Here is a 19,945-nt window from a genome sequence, read left to right as displayed (position 1 = left end):
TTGATCAGCCCTTGTCATCACTGTTGATGTACAATTTAATATTATATCCCTTTTAGTATTTTTGTTTGTTCTACTTAATACCATTGGTTGAGCTATGTATTTAACACACAATTATTCTTAGGTTTTTAAATTTAACTGAAAAGTGATCCCTGTTAAATATAAGAGTGGGACTAAGAGAGTGAGGGGATGTACAATTTGGTACATGGTCAAGCTGACTTGCCCCAAGTGGTGGAGTGAGAAATGTGCCAGGGGATTCCAATAGAAGCCCATCAATTTGCATGTACCAATGCCACCTCACTAGTCCAAGTGATCAATTTCTGTTCGCAATTGATCATAATGATAGGTCTAAGAGTCAAAGGGATCACATAAACAAGACTAGTGTATGCAAATACTAACCGATAGAATAAAAAAGGGAGCGAACGATCCAACATGGGAAGTGGGATACACAGCAGACTCATAGAATGGCGGATGTCCTAAACAGCACTCTGGCCTCAGAATCAGCCCTTAAGGCATTCAGATCTGGCTGAAGAGCCCATGAGAGTATTTTAGGCATGGAAAGCCAAGACACTCTGGCAAAAAAACAAAAAACAAAAAGCAAAACAAAACAAAAAATTAATCCTCCACCTGATTGCTCCTCTTCCAGTCCAGCTCTCTGCTGTGGCCCGGGAGGGCAGTGGAGGATGGCCCGAGTGCTTGGGCCCTGCACCCGCATGGGAGACCAGGAGGAAGCACCTGGCTCCTGGTTTCGGATCAGCACAGTGCTGGCCAGGTCGACCATTTTGGGGGATGAACCAATGGAAGGAAGACCTTTCTGTCTCTCTCACTGTCTATAATTCTACCTGTCAAATAATAAAAAAAAAAAAGCGGTATTTTAACTGAACTAATCAGCAATGGGAAAGAATCATACATTTGACAAATTACTGTATAAAAGGCAGTAGGAAAATCTGAGGTATCAGAATTTGGCTTTGGTAATATATGAGTTAATTGAGGGGAAAAATAAATGCATTCATTTCCTAGAGTTTCTGTGTGAGGGACATAGAATTTTTCATAGTTGATCTAATGTAATTTAAGTATATGATTAAAATAAACTTCTGATATGAAAATGAAAAATAATTCATCAGATGAAAAGATAAGCCCTGCCTGGCTACAGAAAGCTGTGCATTTGTATATAAAAGAATCTATATCTACAAAGAATTGTTGGCTTGAAACAGAAAAGTAAAACAATTTTTTCAGATCCCCCTTCAATCAATTTTGCCAAGGCTTTGGTTTCACATTTCAAGACACAAATGAGTGAAATAAGTTAAAATAAATGGTACAATGTTACGACATGTTAAATATGGATTGACATACAACATGGGAAAAAAAAAACCTACCACATGGAGATTGGACTTTCATATATATTGTTAGGATAAAACCCCTGAAGGACACGGTCATGCATTCTAGGCTTTTGCTTAATAATTAGGCTAAACCACATCATGTTGGAAAAAAAAAAAAAAAAAAAAAAAAACCCACCTAAATGAAAGATCTCTGTGAGTGAGATCCCAGTGGAAAGAGGAAAGAACAGGCCATCAAAGAAGGAGGTACATTTCTCTGAAGGGAGGAGAGAACTTCCACTTTGACTATGGCCTTGTCAAAAGTTGGCAAGCTCAGGGGGCTTCCGTGGGCTTGGAAACTCATGACTAGAGCCTGGGAAGATTACAGATACCTTAAACAAGAGTGCTAATTTGTTAAGTCAACAACAGGAGTTACTGTGCACTTATTCCCCATGTAGGATCTCTGTCCTTAATGTGTAGTTCAATGTGAATTAATGATATGACTAGTGCTCAAACAGTATTTTACACTTTGTGTTTTGTGTGGGTGCAAACTGTTGCAAGCTTTACTTAATATATACTAAATTGATCTTCTGTATATAAGGATAATCGAAAATGAATCTTGATGTCAATGGAATGGGAGAGGGAGCGGGATATGGGAGGGTTGGGGGTGGGAGGGAAGTTATGGGGGGGAAGCCATAGTAATCCATAAACTGTGCTTTGGAAATTTATATCTACTAAATAAAAGTAAAAAAAAAAGGAAGAATTGGATTGGAACTTCAGACATGGAAGAAAGTTTCTGAAGAAGACAGGAAATCTGGGAAATGGTATCTTAACACCTTCTTCTGAAGTGAAAATTAAGTACTAATTTCTTTTTTCTCTAATATTTTATTATAGTTGCTGTTTTAAATTATAAAGGTAACACATGCTAAATCAAATAGTACAAAAGCAAATAAAGTAAAAGTGTTTTCTCCTCCTTCAAAAAAAAAAAAAAGAAAAGAAAAGAAAAGAAAAACGCTTTGAGTCTAGTATTTGTGTGATACGTTACTACAATATTTAACCTTGACATTTAGAGCCTCAGTGAACGTAGGGATTGTAGGGCTTGAAGGGGCTCTGGATTACAGAAGATGAACTACAGGTTCTGCATTCTGCCAGTTCAAAATATGACACAAAGAAAGAGTCACTGGACTCTCACACCTTCTTTGGAAATATCCTCCAAAACCTGTGTGAGTTTGTTGCAACGTATTTTGCTGCAAATAGTTAAGACCCACATAGGTTCTCAAAAATAGTTGGTTTGTCTTCTATTGCTCATTACTGGAAAGTATTGATTAAAAAATATTTTCAGAAGTATAAAAGTATAGAGTGATAGCTTGAAAGTTATTTTGTAGCAAGCACAGATACATTTTGGTTGAGGGCTGTTCAAACTAATTATTCAGGCACTGCTTTCATGATTTTTGTCAATTTAAAGAATCAGGTCCCTCATATGTGAAAGCTAAAATATAGTGAATTTGCACATAGAATACTGATTTCTAGAGGCTGGAATGGAAAAGGAGAGGAGTGAGAAAGGGAGTTTGGATAATGGGTGTTAAAACAGATTGAGATAGAAGGAATAATTTTGAGTGTTCCATCCACAGATCCCCCAACTGTGTGGAGGATCACAGTTCACAAGACACATTTTTTAACTTTATGAATAACTAGAAGAGAGGAGCGCAAAAGCTCTCAAACTTAGAGTAAGAATAAGTAGATGGAAATGTTGACTGCCTTGCTTTGACTTCTGCACACTGTAAAAGTATATGGAAAAATCACACTGTATCCCATAAATGTGTACAACTAGTACATATAAAAAAATTTTAAAAAAATTGCTACTAGTAATCGTCATAGTAAATATTACTGAAGAGAAATTCTTGGGTTACTCAAAATTACCATCTTCTGTCAATGTTTTTCTAATTGACTCCTTTTTAAAGTATGTTTTTATTTGTGCTGAAAAAATCAAAGGTTGCATGAGTTGGTTTTATTTTTCATGAATGTTCAAATAAAAAATGGTCATCTATGTTTCACTTAAAACCATCATCTCAAATTCAAAGGATGTAAAAGATGCTTAAGTCCTGCATGAAACAAGAAAGGCCACATAGGAAGTGAACCCATGGTACATTTTAAGAAAAATGATTTTTAACAGTAACAGTACATTAACTTGTACACTTTAATTCAGTAATTGTGTTTCTGTGAACTAGCCTTGTGAATTCAAAAAATCAAAGCCATTCTGACAACCAAATGTCAGGAATTACAATGTTTCTATTATCACTGAATGGAAAAATGTCATTAAAATCATACTGGGAAGATAATTTAAAGGTACAAGGAATTATCTGTAATACAATGACAATTGTATAAAAGAGGGTAACAATGGGAGCTCAGGTAAGTAAAATGATATCCTTAGAAAGAAGGGAAGATGTCAGGCCGGTGCCGCGGCTCAATAGGTTAATCCGCCTTGCAGCACCGGCACACCGGGTTCTAGTCCCAGTCGGGGCACCGAATTCTGTCCCGGTTGCCCCTCTTCCAGGCCAGCTCTCTGCTATGGCCCGGGAGTGCAGTGGAGGATGGCCCAAGTGCTTGGGCCCTGCACCCGCATGGGAGACCAGGAGAAGCACCTGGCTCCTGGCTTCGGATCAGCGCGGTGCACCGGCCACAGTGGTCATTGGAGTGTGAACCAACAGTAAAGGAAGACCTTTCTCTCTGTCTCTCTCTCTCTCTCTCTCACTGTCCACTCTGCCTGTCAAAAAAAAAAAAAAAAAAAACAGAAAGATGGGAAGATGTCAAAATTAAACTGTTTCCTTTTTTTCTGAGTGTTAGGCATGGATACATTTTATTCTAACATTTGTATGTTTAGTTTTCCCAACTTTTATAATTATATTAATTTATGTGAAATAATAATTACAATTATAATTGTAACTATAATTATTATACAATACTTTTACAATTGAAAAGTAAATATTATTAAATAAAATTATGTAAGTAATTAAAAAGGACCAACTAAAATCTAATTGAGGCTCTGGGAGGATTTTGTGGGAAAAGTGAGACTGGGAAACTGAAATATTACAGAGAAAGCAACAAGGTGGCCTGATGACTATCAGCATGTGGGAGAGATGTTTGCTTCCATGAAGAGCCTGCATGTTATTGCACAAATGAACAGAAGAGGGGAAGGATGAGATGTTACAACTGAGTTGCCAAAGCTACAAATGAGATAGATTTAAAGCCATTTGGAACAGAATGTTTTTGCCTAGTAACATTCTGCTTAGGATGCTTGCATCCCACACTGGAGTGCCTGGGTTTGATGCCTGGCTCCAGCTCCTGACTGCAGCTCTTTGTTAATGCAGCAGATGATGGCTTAAGTAGTTGGGTCCCTGTCACCCACATGGGAGACCCAGACTGAATTCTTGGCTCCTGGCTTCAAGCAACACAGTCCCAGCTGTGGCGGACATTTGGGGAGGGAAACAGCAGATGGGAGTGTACTCTCTCTTGTTCTCTGCCTCTCAGAACAAATAAGTAAGTAAGGGATAAAAAAGAAGAAACATGAAGTTATCCTAGCAGAACTGAAGATTCAAGGAACCTGGGGAACCTAGGGAACAAAGAAAAACCATGGCACACAAATGACCGGGATTTGCAAGATGAGAAAGACTCCCAAGAGCAGACAAGAGCCAGGGAGGGTGTGGGGACTTCTCTATCATATTTGTCAATTTTTTTAGGAGAGAGACATTCTAACTGATGGAATTGCCAATGAGTGCAATGGATGCCAGAGGGCTATAGATGGTTTCAGGAGATGCCTGGTGACTACAGAGAGTGGACTGCAAGCTGATCTCAAGGGAAGGTTAAAAGAACTGAATGCACAAAGCCATGTCATCCCCAGGAATCACAGCTGGAATAGGATGAGGGAAGCAGGTGGGTAAGTCACACTGAGAGGTGGTCCTGGGAGTGGTATGGCAATGTCTCGGCAAGGTGAGATGGACATCTTGATTTCATGCACTGAACCAACTTAAGAAAAGTTGAGGAACAGGAAAATCAGTACGCAGGTTGGCACATCCTTCTCTAACCCTGTGTACTGTTTCTTCTCTGATCTTTTCTGCCAGTGTGGTAAGTCTGTCTTCCTGGTTGGTTCAATTTACACTCACATAAGGCATATGGGCAAAAATAAATACTGACGTAGTCTTTTTGGAGTCGCTGTATTCCTCCCATAACCTCTTTGGGAAGAGACAAATAAAATAAGTGATTATCTTTTAACTGTCTCCAGCACCCTTCCAGCTGTCTATTCTGACTTTTATGTGGATAGTATCTCCTTTGGCTTTCATTAACTGTCACCTGTGTAACTTGGTGATGTTATTCAATCTGCAATATAACACACTCAGGACTGAATCCACTATCTTATATCAAAAATTTGTTGTTTTTTTTCTGTAGCTTTCATAGCTTCAGAAATCTTAATCCCACTCTTATAGAAAATTTTTTTTAATTATCCTGATTATTCTCTTTTTTTCACTCCCTATTAACCCTTCAGGAAATCCTATTGTCTCTCCCTTCAAAATATGTCCAAAATCTGGTGGCAGGTGTTTTGTCTAGTGTTAAGACTCCGGTTGGGATGTCCACACCCTGTGTCAGTTTCTGGTTTCCATTGCCAGCTCGGGCTCCCACTTCCAGCTGCCTGCTAATGTGTACCTTGGGAGGCAACAGGTGATAGATCAAACAATTAGGTTCCTGCCACTTACATGGGAAACTTAGATTAAGTTCATGGCTCCTGGCTTTGGCCTGGTGCAGTCCCAACCATTGTGGGCATTTGGAAAGTTAATCACTAAATGGGAGTGTCTCTCTCTCTCTCTCTCTCATAAACAAAATATATCTTGAATCTGGACATTTTTTTCCCTACATTCACTGTTGCTGCCTTAGTCCAAGCCACTACTATTTCTGACTTCAACTATCAGCCCCTTCACAGTTTCTCTGCTTAGATTTTTATCCCCTCTTCAATCTTTTCTTAACAGACTGACATTGTCACTTATGTGCCCAATATCCATCCATGGCTTCTTATCTTACTTAGTGTGACAGACCAGTCTCTTAGTGGTACATGTCCTGGTCCCATTTTGGTCTCTCACCTCACCTTCCCCTACTGTCTGTCTGTCTTTAATTACCCAACACTGGCCTCCTCAACCATTGCAGCTATGCACCTGTGTCAGGACAATGGGCTTGCTATTCTGTTTGCCTGGACCATTTGCAGCCAGACACCTGCAGGACTTGCTGGTTCATATTTTTCAAGCTTTTCCTCCAATGCTTCCTCTTTACCCAGACCTTCTCTGGCCACTGAAAATAAAACCTTGAATTGGATTCCTTCTCTTGACTTCCAGTACTCATTATTCACTTTCCTCCTTTATTTTTATACTTTATACCTTTCAGCATTTATTTTGCATAGTGAGTCTATCCTCCCTTTAAGACCAAGAGGTTTCTTTTCCTCATTGCTGGATGCTCAGGATCCATCAGAGAACCTGTCTGTAGTGAATAGCTAGCAAGCATTGGAGGAATGCATGGATGCAGCTTCCATGTTTCACTTCATGTCTGCTTCCCATCTCTTGTACTTCATCCTCGTCCTCCAACTGTGGCTTTAATTCCATCCATGACCACCCTTGTTCCCTCTAGTTTCCTACTTCCCAATCCTACATCACCTACATTCACTTCTCTCTACCGTTTCCTTGGTTTTATTTCTCATTCTCTGAATGTCTTGGGTCCTGTGTCATGACCACTAGGTTTTTCATCATTTCACCTTTCTCTTCCTCAGCCTCTGCTCTCATAAACCAAGTTTTGTTCTTGTCTTTACTCTTAGTTTTTAGTCCCCTCCTCTATTATTTCTAGAGCAATATAGGGTGCTATTTGCTGTATATAAGAAAACACATGTGGCTGTTTGCCATATATTGGCTAAGAGGGAGTCAGTAAAGATAAAGTGTGCTATGAGGCGCAAGGAAAAGAGAAGCAAGAAAAAACACTGGTCTTTTTTGTTGTTGTTGTTTTGTTTTTTTTTGTTTGTTTGTTTTGTTTTGTTTTTTTTGCCCCTGGGCTGAATCTTTGATGTAACATTGAGGAGGTAACTTTGATCCTTCACTGAAAGTGGTTCTTCAGTATTGTTCTAAGTACTAAAATAGAGATGTAGCTCTCTATCAAATTAAGCTCCCATAATGAGATAGGAGTGGTTGTTCCATGAGAGCATATGGGTTAGGAGACTTTAGCAACATGCTTTTTCAACTTCTCATGCAGTATTCCAAATACCAATTCATAGGATTGATCTGGTTGATTTTACAATGTGTTTAGAAAACTTTGAAATGACTGATGAGGGATAGCAAACAACGTTAAGTGTGTGGTTACCTGGTTATGAATGTCCTGTCATTGATGAAGATCCAAGAAGGGTACTGGTGAGCCAGCATGGTCATCTTTCCCCTCTTCCTGAGATGGTCCGATGATGCCCTAAACATCAGAATGATATGAATGATTTATTTCTGTGATGCACTCATGCATTACTTTCTGACTTAAATTGAATATTTTGTTATGTCTCTAGTTTATAAGAATATTTTGGGGAGTTTTAAGTAAAATTTCATGTGTGAACAAAAAAGAGAAATGTACACCTTATCATTGAAAAACTACAGAAATAGAGGTTCAAGGTAAGGAAGGACCAGGCAGTTTATTAAGTCTGTTTCAGACATCTATCTAGAAAGCATTTTCTTCTCTATGATTCTATGCAAGAAATAATATTTTTTCTATTGCAGCAATTCAACCCAAACTGGCTGAACCCTGCCCCAGTCAGACCAACCCAACTGCTGGCTTCCAGGCAGGTAAAATCAAGTTTTGACTTGAAGGTTGATTAAGCATAACATAATAACCTCCATTCTCCTTCAGGCTCTGGAAACTGTAGTCAGACCAGAATAATCCCTTCCTTTATGAGTTCATTTAGATGGCATTAGGGCATGACCAAAAATTTAACATATATTTTCTGGTTGTTCCACTTTGCATGAATTGCATATTTAGTTGCCATTGTTTGAAGCCTGTAGAATCAGGGATTATAGACAGAATAAAAAAGGTGGTGGTGGGGAGGGAGGTGTTGCAGGTAAAGCCACTGCCTGCAATGCTAGCAACCTATATGGGCACCAGTTCATGTCCTGGCAGCTGCATTTCCAATCCAGCTCCCTGCTAATGACCTGGTAAAAGCAGCTAATGACCGAGTACTTGGGACCCTGCCATCCATTGGGAGACCCAGGTGAAGCTCCTGGCTTCTGGCTTCAGCCTGGCCTAGCCCTAGTCATTGTAGCCACCTGGGGAGTGAACCAGAGGATGGAAGATTCTCTCTCTCTCTCCTTCGCTCTGTGTAACCCTGATTTTCAAATAAACAAATAAATCACTTTTTTTTTTAAAAAAAGGTAGAATGGAGAGCAATGCAGTTTTTTAAAAAAATTATTTATATAAAGGGAAAACATTTCAAATATACAATTTTAAGAGCATAATGATATTTTGCACTGTACCCTTTCTCTTTTCTCTGTTCTCACGCTCCATCCTCCTCTTATTTTTCTTTTAATTTTTGCAATGATATGCTTTCAATTTATTTTATAATCACAAGCTTAACCATCTGCTAGATAAAGACTTCAACAAGTAGTCAGCAGAAAACCACTGTTCCTCAGAAGTACAGACAAAGGCTATAAACAATAATCAAATCTCCAAATGTCAGCACCGGCACTGTGACATAGTGGGTAGAGCCACCAACTGAGTCAGCCTGCAGCATCCCTTGTGGGCACCAGTGAGTCCAGGGTGTTCTACTTCTGTTCTAGCTCCCTGCTAGTGCACCTGGGAAAGCAGAGGAAAATGATCCAAGTATTTGGGCCTCTGCATCCAAGTGGGAAACTTGGGGGAAGCTCCTGGCTCCTGGCTTCGGCCTGACCCAGCCCTGGCTGTTTCGGACATTTGTGGAGTGAACCAGAGGATGGAAGATATTTTTATCCTTCCTCCTTTCTCTTTGTAATGTTGCCTTTCAAATGAATAAAATAAATCTTTTAAAAATGTCAAAGCGTCAATTCACTCATATACATTACATTTTTTGTCACTCTGTATATTAGTATGAAATATATTTGTCTTTTTTGGGACTGGCTTATTTCACTAAGTAATGCGATTTTCTTTAAAAAAAGAGAGAGAAAAAGAAAACAAAGGAAAAGAAAAGGTGAGGGAGGGTATTTCTTCTTTCTCTTTTCAAACTAGGTTTCATTGGTTAGGATGACCTAATCCTAATTCTCCAGAATACAGGGAAGTGGATGGGAGGAAGAGGGGAAGAAAAGAAAGTGACTCTGCCATTCTCATAAAATTCTTTTTTTCGTTGTTGTTTTCCAACAAAAAAGCAAGGCTTTATTTATGACTTTGCAAGCATGAGTGACCAGTAGGTAGGTATCCATAAAATTCTTGATGTATCATATTGCTGTAAGAAATATGCTTTCTTTTAACTCCATTTTTCCATGAACTTTTTGAAGTTCCCTCCTAGTCACTTTGTTAACCTCACCAGGCACCTGTATTAGTCCCTAAGCTGAATGCTGGACTGGGGTGTCCATTTATATTTTTAGCCCACTGACCATCATGTCCCTTTGTTATTTACAAACATTCCTTGGATCTTATTTGTAGTAAATACAACCTAAGACCCTTAACCTGACATTCAGGTTTTCTGCAATTCCACCCAAACCTACCTTTGTAACCTAAGGTTAAAGCTGGTCTTCAGTGACAGTCTTGGAAGTTCCATACCATGGAGTCTTTTCTTTGCAAGTCCCTAGCATGCAAGGACTCCCATCACGTTAGGTCTGGATTTCTGCTTCTTTCTAGTTTCCACTTAGTTGCAACATCTTTAAGTCTCCCATAGCCTTCTTCATCTACACTGCTGTGATTCTTCCTGCTTTGTATTGCCATTGTTCATTTATGCCTTATTTCCTTTGCTGATATTATCCCTTGCTCAAAGAGAATGATAGCCCTCAAGTTGGGGATGTCATCCTTTTTGGTGGCACATTATTGGCAGGGTCATCCTCTTTTGTGGCATGTCTTGGACAATGCACAGAGGATTCACATCAGAAAGAACAGGTGTTAGTCCAGTGAAGCAGTGCCAGGGGTTAGAAACCTGTTGGGCCTTTAGGTTTCCCTGGGACAGAGATACAGCAGGAGCTCCATGAGCCCCCTGCCAAATTCATGTGTTAAAATCCTATCCCCAATGCAATAGTGTTAGGAGGTGAAGACTTCAGGAGATGATTAGGACATGAGTATGGAGCCCTCTCAAATGATATTGGTGCCCTCAAATGGGATTAGACATCCCAAGAGCTGCCTTGCCCCTTCTAGCAGGTGAGAAAATAGCCAGATGTTTCTATGAACCAGAAAGCAGGCCCTCGCTGAGCCAGAGGATATTACTGAAGTGAAAAGAACCACCAACAGGAACTTTGAACACAAGGTGAAAACTGGCAGTGATGGGCTGAAGAGTCACGACAGTGGCTTTCCGGTCAGTTCTCTGTTTGTATTTGTAAAAGCCACAAAAACATAACTAAAAAGATTAAATAATCACTATGTAACTACAGGTCTGACTTGTGAGCTATATTGCAGTAAATCACAGCCAGCTTCAGATTTCAGATGTGATGAAAGTATTTCAGATGCTTTTATGGTATTCTCTGAACTTCAGCAGGACAGTGGAATGGAATTTAATGAAAGAAAGTGAAAACAGAATGAAATGTCTGTTCATAGGCAGTGCATTGTAATTGAATAGAAAAGAATAGTGACCATGTCAGAGCTAAAAATGGTTCGATAAAATATTCAAATGGTTTAAATACATGAAAGGTAAAAATACAGCTTGGTAAAAATCTCATTGCTATTAATTGTAAGTGAGGCATAGAACTATGAATTCACATAGTTTCTCCTCCTCTGTTTACCATACCTATTCATCATGCTTCATAGCAAACTGAAACCTGGTGGGTCTCTTGTTAGAGTCTTCTAGATTATAAGAACTTGGTGAATTTGAGGGTCTGACCTAGTTTTTGTAAAGCCTTATGGGTAGGATGACAGAGAGGTCATGAATGGCAGAAGTAGAGAAGACTAATGAAGAAAGAAAATTGGAAGTCTGGAGGCCTTGAGGTCTCACTGCTCACAGCTATTTGGTAGAACTATTTCTACAGTTACAATATGAAAAGGAAGATGGTTGACACAAATCTATAGCACTTCACTGAGAGGGTGGATGATACCGTTCCTTCTAGGGCCTGGGGCCAGAGCTCGCTGACTTAGGTTGTGTATCAAATAAGGTCATTTACTTAAGTTTGGCTATTTAGCCTGCTCTATGGCCCAGGAATGAAAGAGACTTAGACAGTTCAGCAATCAAGTCCTGGAGAAATAAATTGCACTAGGGAGTACCAGCAGGTTTGGGATGAACAGGAATGGGAGACGCTCAGGAAGGCAGAATGAAGGTGGCCTGGCCAGCGCATCTGGGACCTGAGGAGGCAGCATCAGGCAGCACCAGGGTCTGGGCAAAGCCCAGGAAGAGCTGAGGCATGTGTGGTTCACCTGCCCGGCTCTGTGTTCCCACCTGGGTGTGGTCTTGCCTGGGCTTGTCGGTTACCTTCTGACCAAAATGAGCCCACATGAAGCAAATGAGTCAGTCATATAAAGTACCTTCCTGTGCCCAACCATGGATGTATTAAACGGTTACTTATTTAAAATGGAAAATTTGTTTTATTGACTATCCAATAAACATTTCCTGAGTTCCTGCTCTGTGCTTTCTATGGTGCTGGTGGAAGTATAGCCTATATCTGCATCTATAGCCCCTTGTTCCTGAAGTCACTGGGTGCATGAAGTGCCACAATGGTCATGACTTTATGAAGAACTAAATGTGTGTGTGGGTGTGTGTATGCCTGTGCACTAACATCCTTATTTTCTCCAGCCAAAGTGAATTTCTCTTGCGTCTTAATTCACAACAAATTATCTGCAGCTATCTGATTAGTCACTACTTTCTTTCTCTAATCTTATTATATTATTGAACACTAGATCCTTTAGAATAGAATTATCACTATTTCACTGTTATGTTTTCTAGACTGAGAAAATACAGGGGATCTTTGAGTTAATGAAGAATGTGTCTTATGACAAGAAATGTATGGATTTCAAAAGATTTTTTGCACCAAAATAAATTTGTATTTTGTTTCCATTTGTACAGGAATTTTAATTTTTTAAAATGTACTTATTTTCCCTTTTTATTTGAAAGGTAGAAAGGGAGAGAAAGAGACAGAGACACACAGAGGAAGATCATATGTAGACTGGTTAACTTTCCAAATACCCACAAGAGGCAGGGCTGGGCCAGGCCAAAGACAGAAGCACAGAACTCAATCAAAGCCTCTTATCTGGGTTTCAGGGACACAAGCACTTAAGCCATCGACTGCTGCCTCTCAGGAAGCACATTAGCAGTAAACTGAAATCAGAGACAGAACTGGGACTTGAACCCCAGGATTCTGATAAGAGATGCGGGTATGCCACATGCCATCTTACCTGCTGTGCCAAATGCCCATCCTTTCATGAATATATTTTTATATTCAGGTATTTAGATGAGACATATAAAATACTGAATCTATTCAGTAAACAGGTGTAGATTAAAATATTAATAGGGATGTATGTTAAAATATTAATAGGGAAATTAGGAGTTGTGAGAACACAAATGATAATTATTTTCTTTCTGATTGCATGTGTAATTTCTAATTCATATACCAGGAGCATATCTTACATAAAATACACATACACACACACACACACACGAAATAACAGTAACTTAAAAAAAAACAACAGAAAGTATCACATTACAATAACAACTGTTTATTTTAATTATAAGGTAAGGTTAAATTAACGGCTGTAAACTCTAAAATTTAAAAAAAATTTTAACTTAAAATTTAAAATATAGTGTTTTACCCTCAAAAAGTAACAAAGCTACAAATAACTGTTCAGCTCCAAAATAAAGTTGTTCTCTCAGCTCTGACCTAGAAACTTGGGGTAGAGAAAAAACTTGGAATAGAGAAGATCAGAGCCATATGCAAATACATCACTCCAAAGAAATGAGAAAGTACCCATAACAAATTTAACCAAGGAGGTAAAAGATCTCTACAATGAAAATTACAAAACATAAAAGAAAGAGAGGAAGATACCAAAAAATGAAAACTCTTCCATGTTTGTGGATTGGAATAATTAATATCATCAAAATGTCATAGGGTAGGACTGCAATATACAGAATCAATGCAATCCCAGTCAATATACCATGACATTCATTTCAGATCCAGAAAAAACTATGTTAAAATGGAAACACGAGAACACCAATAGCTAAGGCAATCTTAAACAACACAAGCAAAGCTGGAGGCATCATAATACCACATTTCAAGATATACTACAGGGAAATTATCATCAAAACAGCCTGGTATTGGCACAAAAATAGACATGTCACCCATGGAACAGAATAGAAACCCCAGAAACCCATCCACACATCTAAAGCCAAGTCTTTGACAAAGGAGCTAAAATCAATACTGGAGAATGGATAGTCTTTAACAAATGGTGCTGGGAAGATTGGTTCTTAACATGCAGAAGTATGAAACAAGATGCCTACCCTATACCTTATACAAAAATCAACTCAAAATGGATCAAAGATTGAAATCTATGACCTGATATTACCAAATTACTAGAGGAGAACATTGGGTAAACTCTGCAAAATATTGACATAGACAAAAACTTCTTAGAAAAGGCCAGACAGAGCAGTATAGGCAATAAAAAACAAACCATAGACAAATGGGATTACATCAAGCTAATAAAATATTCATAAAAATATTCACTGAAAAGGAAACACTTAAGGAAGTGATGTGACAATGACAGAATGGAGACGATTTTTGCAAACTATTAAGCTGATAAAGGATTAATATCCAGAATCTATAAAGAGCTTAGGAAACACAACAACAACAAAAAAAGCAATCTACTTAAGAAATGGGCAAAGGATTTAAACAGGTATTTCTTTTTTCCTTTGACAGGCAGAGTTAAACAGTGAGAGAGAGACAGAGAGAAAGGTCTTCCTTCCGTTGGTTCACCCCCGAAATGGCCGTTAGGGCTGGTGTGCTGCATGGATCCGAAACCAGGAGCTAGGTGCTTCCTCCTGGTCTGCCATGCGGGTGCAGGGGCCCAATCACTTGGGCCATTCTCCACTGCCTTTCCAGGCCACAGCAGAGAGCTGGACTGAAAGAGGAGCAATCAGGACTAGAACTCGGTGCCCATATGGGATGCTGGTGCTGCAGGCAGAGGATTAACCAAGTGAGCCATGGCGCCAGCCCCTTAAATGGGTATTTTTCAAAATTTTTCAATTTTTGAAATTGAAATGGCCAACAGACAAATGAAAAGATGCTCAGGATCACTAGCTATCAGGGAAATGCAAATCAAAACCACAATGAGGTTTCACCTCACCCCAGTTAGAATGGCTCTCCTCCAGAAATCCAAAAACAATAAATGCTGGTGAGGATGTAAGGAAAGACGTATCCCAGTCCATTGTTGGTGGGAATGTAAACTAATATAGCTGTTGTGGAAGATAGTACAGTGATACCTCTGAAATCTGAAAATAAATCTATTATGTGACTCAGCCATCCCACTCCTGGGAATTTACCTAAAGGAAATGAAATTAGCACATGAAAGAGTGATCTGTACCTCCATGTTTATTGCAGCTCAATTCACGATAGGTAAGAAATGGAATCAACCCAGATGTCCATCAACTGATGACTGGATAAACAAAACATGGTATATCTACAAAATGGAATACTACTCAGCTATAAATAAGAATGAAACCCTGTCTTTAGCAACAAAATGGATGCAACTGGAAACCATTATACTTAGTGAAATAAGCCAGTCCCAAAAAGACAAATTTCATATGTTTTGCCTGATCTGTAGCAACTAATAGAGTACAAAAATGTAATATATATGAGTGAACTTGACATTTTGAGATTTGATTATTGTTTATAGCTCTTGTATCTACCATTGAGGAACAGTGTTTTGTCTTCTTGCTGTTTATTGAATTCATTACTTAAAGGAGAGTTTGTCTTATGATTATAAAATATACTGAAAGTAAGTCATTGTAAAAATTAAAAGAAAGACTAAGAAAGGAAGGGAGAAGCAGGGTGGAAGTGTGGGTGAGAGGGAGAGTAGGGTGGGAAGTACTGCTATGCGCCTAAATCTGTATATATGAAATTTATTCACCTTATATAAATAAGAAAAATTTTAAAAAGTGTTAGTAGCTCTTTTCTGAGAAAATTTATTCCAGAGGCAGAGAGTCAGAAATAAACAGAAGAAAACTCTCACCAGCTAGTTCCATCTCCTAATACCTGCAACAATCAGGGTGGGCCAGACAAAGCCAGGAGCTGGGGACTTAATCCAGGTCTCCCACATGGATGGCAGGAACCCATTTACTGGGTCATCACCACTGCCTTCCAGGGTCTGCATTAGTAGGAAGCTGCAATTAGGAGCTGGAGCCAGGAATCAAATCCAGGCATTCTGATGTGTGAGCATGCCATAGCTGTCAGTTCCAGTGGGATCTACCTTGTGATGCCAAATCTTTAATATTCTATTTGGTATTTATATGGCACTGATGCCCTGCACTTTCTTCTGCCCAGAGTACCCTCAGGGAGGTGAGGACAGGAGGAGGAGAAGCAAGTTATGGAGGCCACTTAAGGACTTCAGGCATGTTGACCACTACATGGTCCGGGAGGGAGCTGATCAGTCTGCAAATGGCTTCTTCTGAGCTTGCTCTGTGGTGGAATCCAAGGATTCTCTACTTCATCTGAGTTCTCAAAAGGAAATTTAAGGCTGATTTCACAGAGATCATGAGTCATTTCTCCTGTATATATTTTGGCTGCAAAACTCTCTCTTCTGAGCACCATTTAAGGGGTTCTGAGCAATGATGTAATTTTCCTTCAATCATCTAAGCTCCTGTAGTAAGCTCCCTTGTGACTTAAAGAGGAGACATGCCCATATTCAACTACTACAAATAGTGGCACTGGTTGGTTTGGTAATTGAAGTTGTTATAAAAATGATGAGACCACTATAATTTATAGATTTGGACACTACAGATAAATATATGCAACAGAATATATCAGAGTCCTTTTTCCAAGGATGTATTTTCAACTGGCCTTGAGCATTTAAAAAGATCTAAACTTTTATAAGCAGCCCATGTACCTTTAATAACCCTGAATTTCCCATTTATACTACAATCAATGAATTTCTCCAAGTAAGTGAACTGTTGGCATTACATTTCTGCTTCAATTAAAAGTATAGATATTTTGTATTTTAGTAAATTAAAACAAGGGTCAGGATGAACCTCTCAATTGCATGTTAAAAAATTATGTATGCATGTTACAATATTTTGAATATAATTGGAAAAGTTAATTTTTCCTTAATCACTATTGGTTATCACTCTGATCAAAACATTTCATCATTTATCATAAAATGTTATATATATCAGAAAAAATTATATCTATATTTCCAATTTCAAATGTGATTCAATAGATTGATCTCAAATTAGAGTTGCTGTTCTTTATTTAGACATATGCCTTTCAAGAAACACAAAAACTAAACAACTTAGTATAAAGAGTTCTAATAACATATACCAGTATAAAAGTGTATTTCCTCTTTTAAAAATGTGAAGTGCATACTGGTGCTCTAATTTATTTAATTTATTCAGTTGTTGGCTGAACTACACTGAAACACGACCAGACTCCAGAAAACAATGAAAAAGTAATGTTCGGCTAGGTTGGCTTTAGAATTTCATTCACAATTTTCCTTTCAATACCCTCTTATAAGTATACTGGAGAATTTCTACTCTGCAATTTGAAAAAATAATCCATTGACACAGTGACCATATAAAGTTAGGGTCAATCAAAAATCATTTAAGTGTTTTATATTAATAAAATAAAAAAGATAAAATGGCACCAATAAAAGTTGCTAGTCACAGCTACCACATTTGTCCCCTCCTCTAAGTTAGCAATATTAACAAATCCACCAGCAACATTAACACAAGTGCCTTTAAATAACACCTCATAAAATATGCCACTTCCAGGTCATTTAAGCTTAAAAGGTAAAGATTAACAAAACGTAGGTACCATTTTTTGGTGTTTGTTGTACATAAACATAAATGAATGGCAACATCATCTCAATACATACAATTCAGTAGGTACTACAATAGAAATACATGGATTATATGGTACACTCTGATTGAAGTTATTAAGAAGTAATCTTTCTGAAAAAAATCAAATGCCATGGATCCCCAAATATAAGATTGTGTACAACTCTTAGTATATATTTCTATTTTTCTTTCAAAAATAGCAGATTAGTATATATATATATATATATATATATATACAGAATATTTTTCTAAAATAAGTGACTAAGTGGCAAATACATTTAAATTTGTCACCACACACTTTGTTGGAAAGGTGGCCAGAAACCAGGTACTTTCATTGTTGCTCAGAGAGGCGCTTTGCCTGCCTACCACCTGCTCATGTGTCCCGGATCCACTTTCTGGAAACCAGGTCAATGCCAGCACCCCACATAGTCTGGTCTCCCAGCTCAGCACACCCTTCTTCATATGTCCCTGTTGGCAGAGCTGCTTATTTCTTAATGCAGACGGAGACACCCTTTGTAGAACATCTGCTGAATGAATAATTCCCACAGAGCCCTTTATGGCAGATCTTGGTGTGATGTCTGTTTCAAGATGACAAACTTTTGAGGCTCAGACAAGTGAAACAGATTGCAAAGGGGCAAACTAGGAAACAGCAAAGCCAAGATGACTCTCCTGCTTCAGAGTCTGTATCCTTAACCCACGGAGTCTCATTTAGTCATTTACGTTCATTGTTTCATTGAAGTCTGAAATTGCGTTGGAAATCTTGAATTGTTTGGAGGTGACCTCCCTGTCCCTTTGTGAAAACAGCTCAAGGTTTACCTGAACCCTCAGTGAAAAGGATCTGAATCCCAGGCTAAGGATTCACAGGAGATTCTAAGGCTCGGACCACCAGGAGAGCGGGGTGTAGTCCAAGCGCCTAGTTTGTCTACCAGGGCGAGCGCCAAGCGCACTTGCAGGTAAAGGGCTTCCTGAGGGAAGGGAGGAGGGCTGGCGCGGCCACATTCAGGCCACTCCTGCTGCCCCCTGGCTCCCTCCTTTCCTCACCCTCCCCACCGCCTTACCTTGAGCAGAATAGAGTGTTCTGAGAAAATCAGGAGGAAAAGTAGTGTCCGGGGTTCAGCCTGCTCTGAAACAAGCGCGCATGCATTCAACCTTGCAGCCTCTGATCCTGCTCTCCTATAACCTGCGCTCCACCTGACTTGGGGGGCGCGGTGCAGGGGTCCTCTTCCCCACCGCCGTGGTGTTTCACACGGGGGGCTCCACCCGCAGGTGCTGGGCTGCACTTGCTCTGCAGAGTGAGTTCTCGTGTTCAACCAGGAGCTCTGGCTGCAGGAAAGGCAGTACTCCGTGTCTCCAGGGCCTGGGCTTCACCTGGGACCCACCTGTAGGCGAGGTCCGAGGCCAGAGAGGGCGGAGCAGCCGCGCGCGGCTCCTCTCTGAGTCCGCACCCGGCTTGGCGCCCGCCCGCAGCGTCCGAGGAGCAGCGGTTAATTATTAGTCCTTTTGGCCTCTGCGGGGAAGTGTGAGGAACCTGAGCCCCTCCCTGCGCCTCAGTGCATGTTGGGAGTGTTTACTTTCTTAGGAGCAGCTGCTGGGTGCGCTCCTCAGCTCCGTGCTACAGGCTTCCTGGGCAGCGGATTGGCACCTGCTGAAGGCTGGAGCCAGGCGGTGGGACTGGCGCTCATCTCCATTCTCTGGTCCATGCCTGTGGGTAAATACATGGTCTGTGAGCGATGACACCAGCGAGGACAGAACGCCCTTGTTCACAAGTCTTTCTTCTTCCATGTCTCTTTCAGTTCAAAAAGTCTTGATTTTCTTTTCCTTGTTCTTTGCCATTCCGTTGTACGGCCAGCACCTCTCCACCCTGAGCAGCGTCACCTGACCCACGTGTGCAGCAGGCTAAACTCGCACACCCATGGGCCGCGCCTCCTACGGCACTATATTGTGGTGACTCTGGGGTACACCTCAAGTATCTGTGTATTTAATAAGCTCCACCAAAGAGACGGGTAGTCATCAACATTTGAAAGCAATTGTGCTAAAAGACAACAGTGAAAGAAGCAATCATTTGGTTTTTATCTACTGAACTGAAGGTGGGGACTTTGCTTTCTCTCAATATCTCTAATTCCGAAAGGGCACCAGAAAGACTTGGAGACTTAGATAACAGATGCTATCAAAATAAAAAGTGCTTTTATTAACACACACATGTATAGTACCTTTGTAACTTATTTCCCTTGTAAAGCAACTCTTGATATTCTTTTTAAATAGCAGGTTAATGTGCAAGCATAAACATTATGGCCCTCAAGATGGATTAAATATGATTCCCACAAAGAGTTCAGGAGGCAGAGTGATTTCCTGCGCTGCTTCACGCTGCTTCATGTCAGACTAACAGAGTGACTGACAGTTGCTCTAGGTTTGCAGGCTGCATATTAGATAA

General features: G+C 39.8%; 1 protein-coding gene across 1 annotated transcript in view; it reads right to left on the bottom strand.

Annotated features, from left to right (window-relative positions):
• Positions 1–18,647, bottom strand: part of RASSF6 (Ras association domain family member 6) — a 59,500-nt gene extending 40,853 nt beyond the window's left edge. Inside the window, exons 1-2 of the mRNA XM_062198693.1 lie at positions 18,573–18,647; positions 7,701–7,799 (exon numbers count right to left, since the gene is read on the bottom strand). Of these exons, the coding sequence (XP_062054677.1) occupies positions 7,701–7,765 (65 nt within the window). The 5' untranslated portion in view covers positions 7,766–7,799; positions 18,573–18,647. The remainder of the gene's footprint in view (positions 1–7,700; positions 7,800–18,572) is intronic.
• Positions 18,648–19,945: the final 1,298 nt, after the last annotated feature.

This window comes from Lepus europaeus, chromosome 8, assembly GCF_033115175.1.
Source record: "Lepus europaeus isolate LE1 chromosome 8, mLepTim1.pri, whole genome shotgun sequence".
NCBI classification, from domain to species: Eukaryota; Metazoa; Chordata; class Mammalia; order Lagomorpha; family Leporidae; genus Lepus; species Lepus europaeus.
The sequence above is the reverse complement of the archived record's forward strand: the minus strand, read 5'-3'. Positions and strand labels throughout refer to the sequence as shown.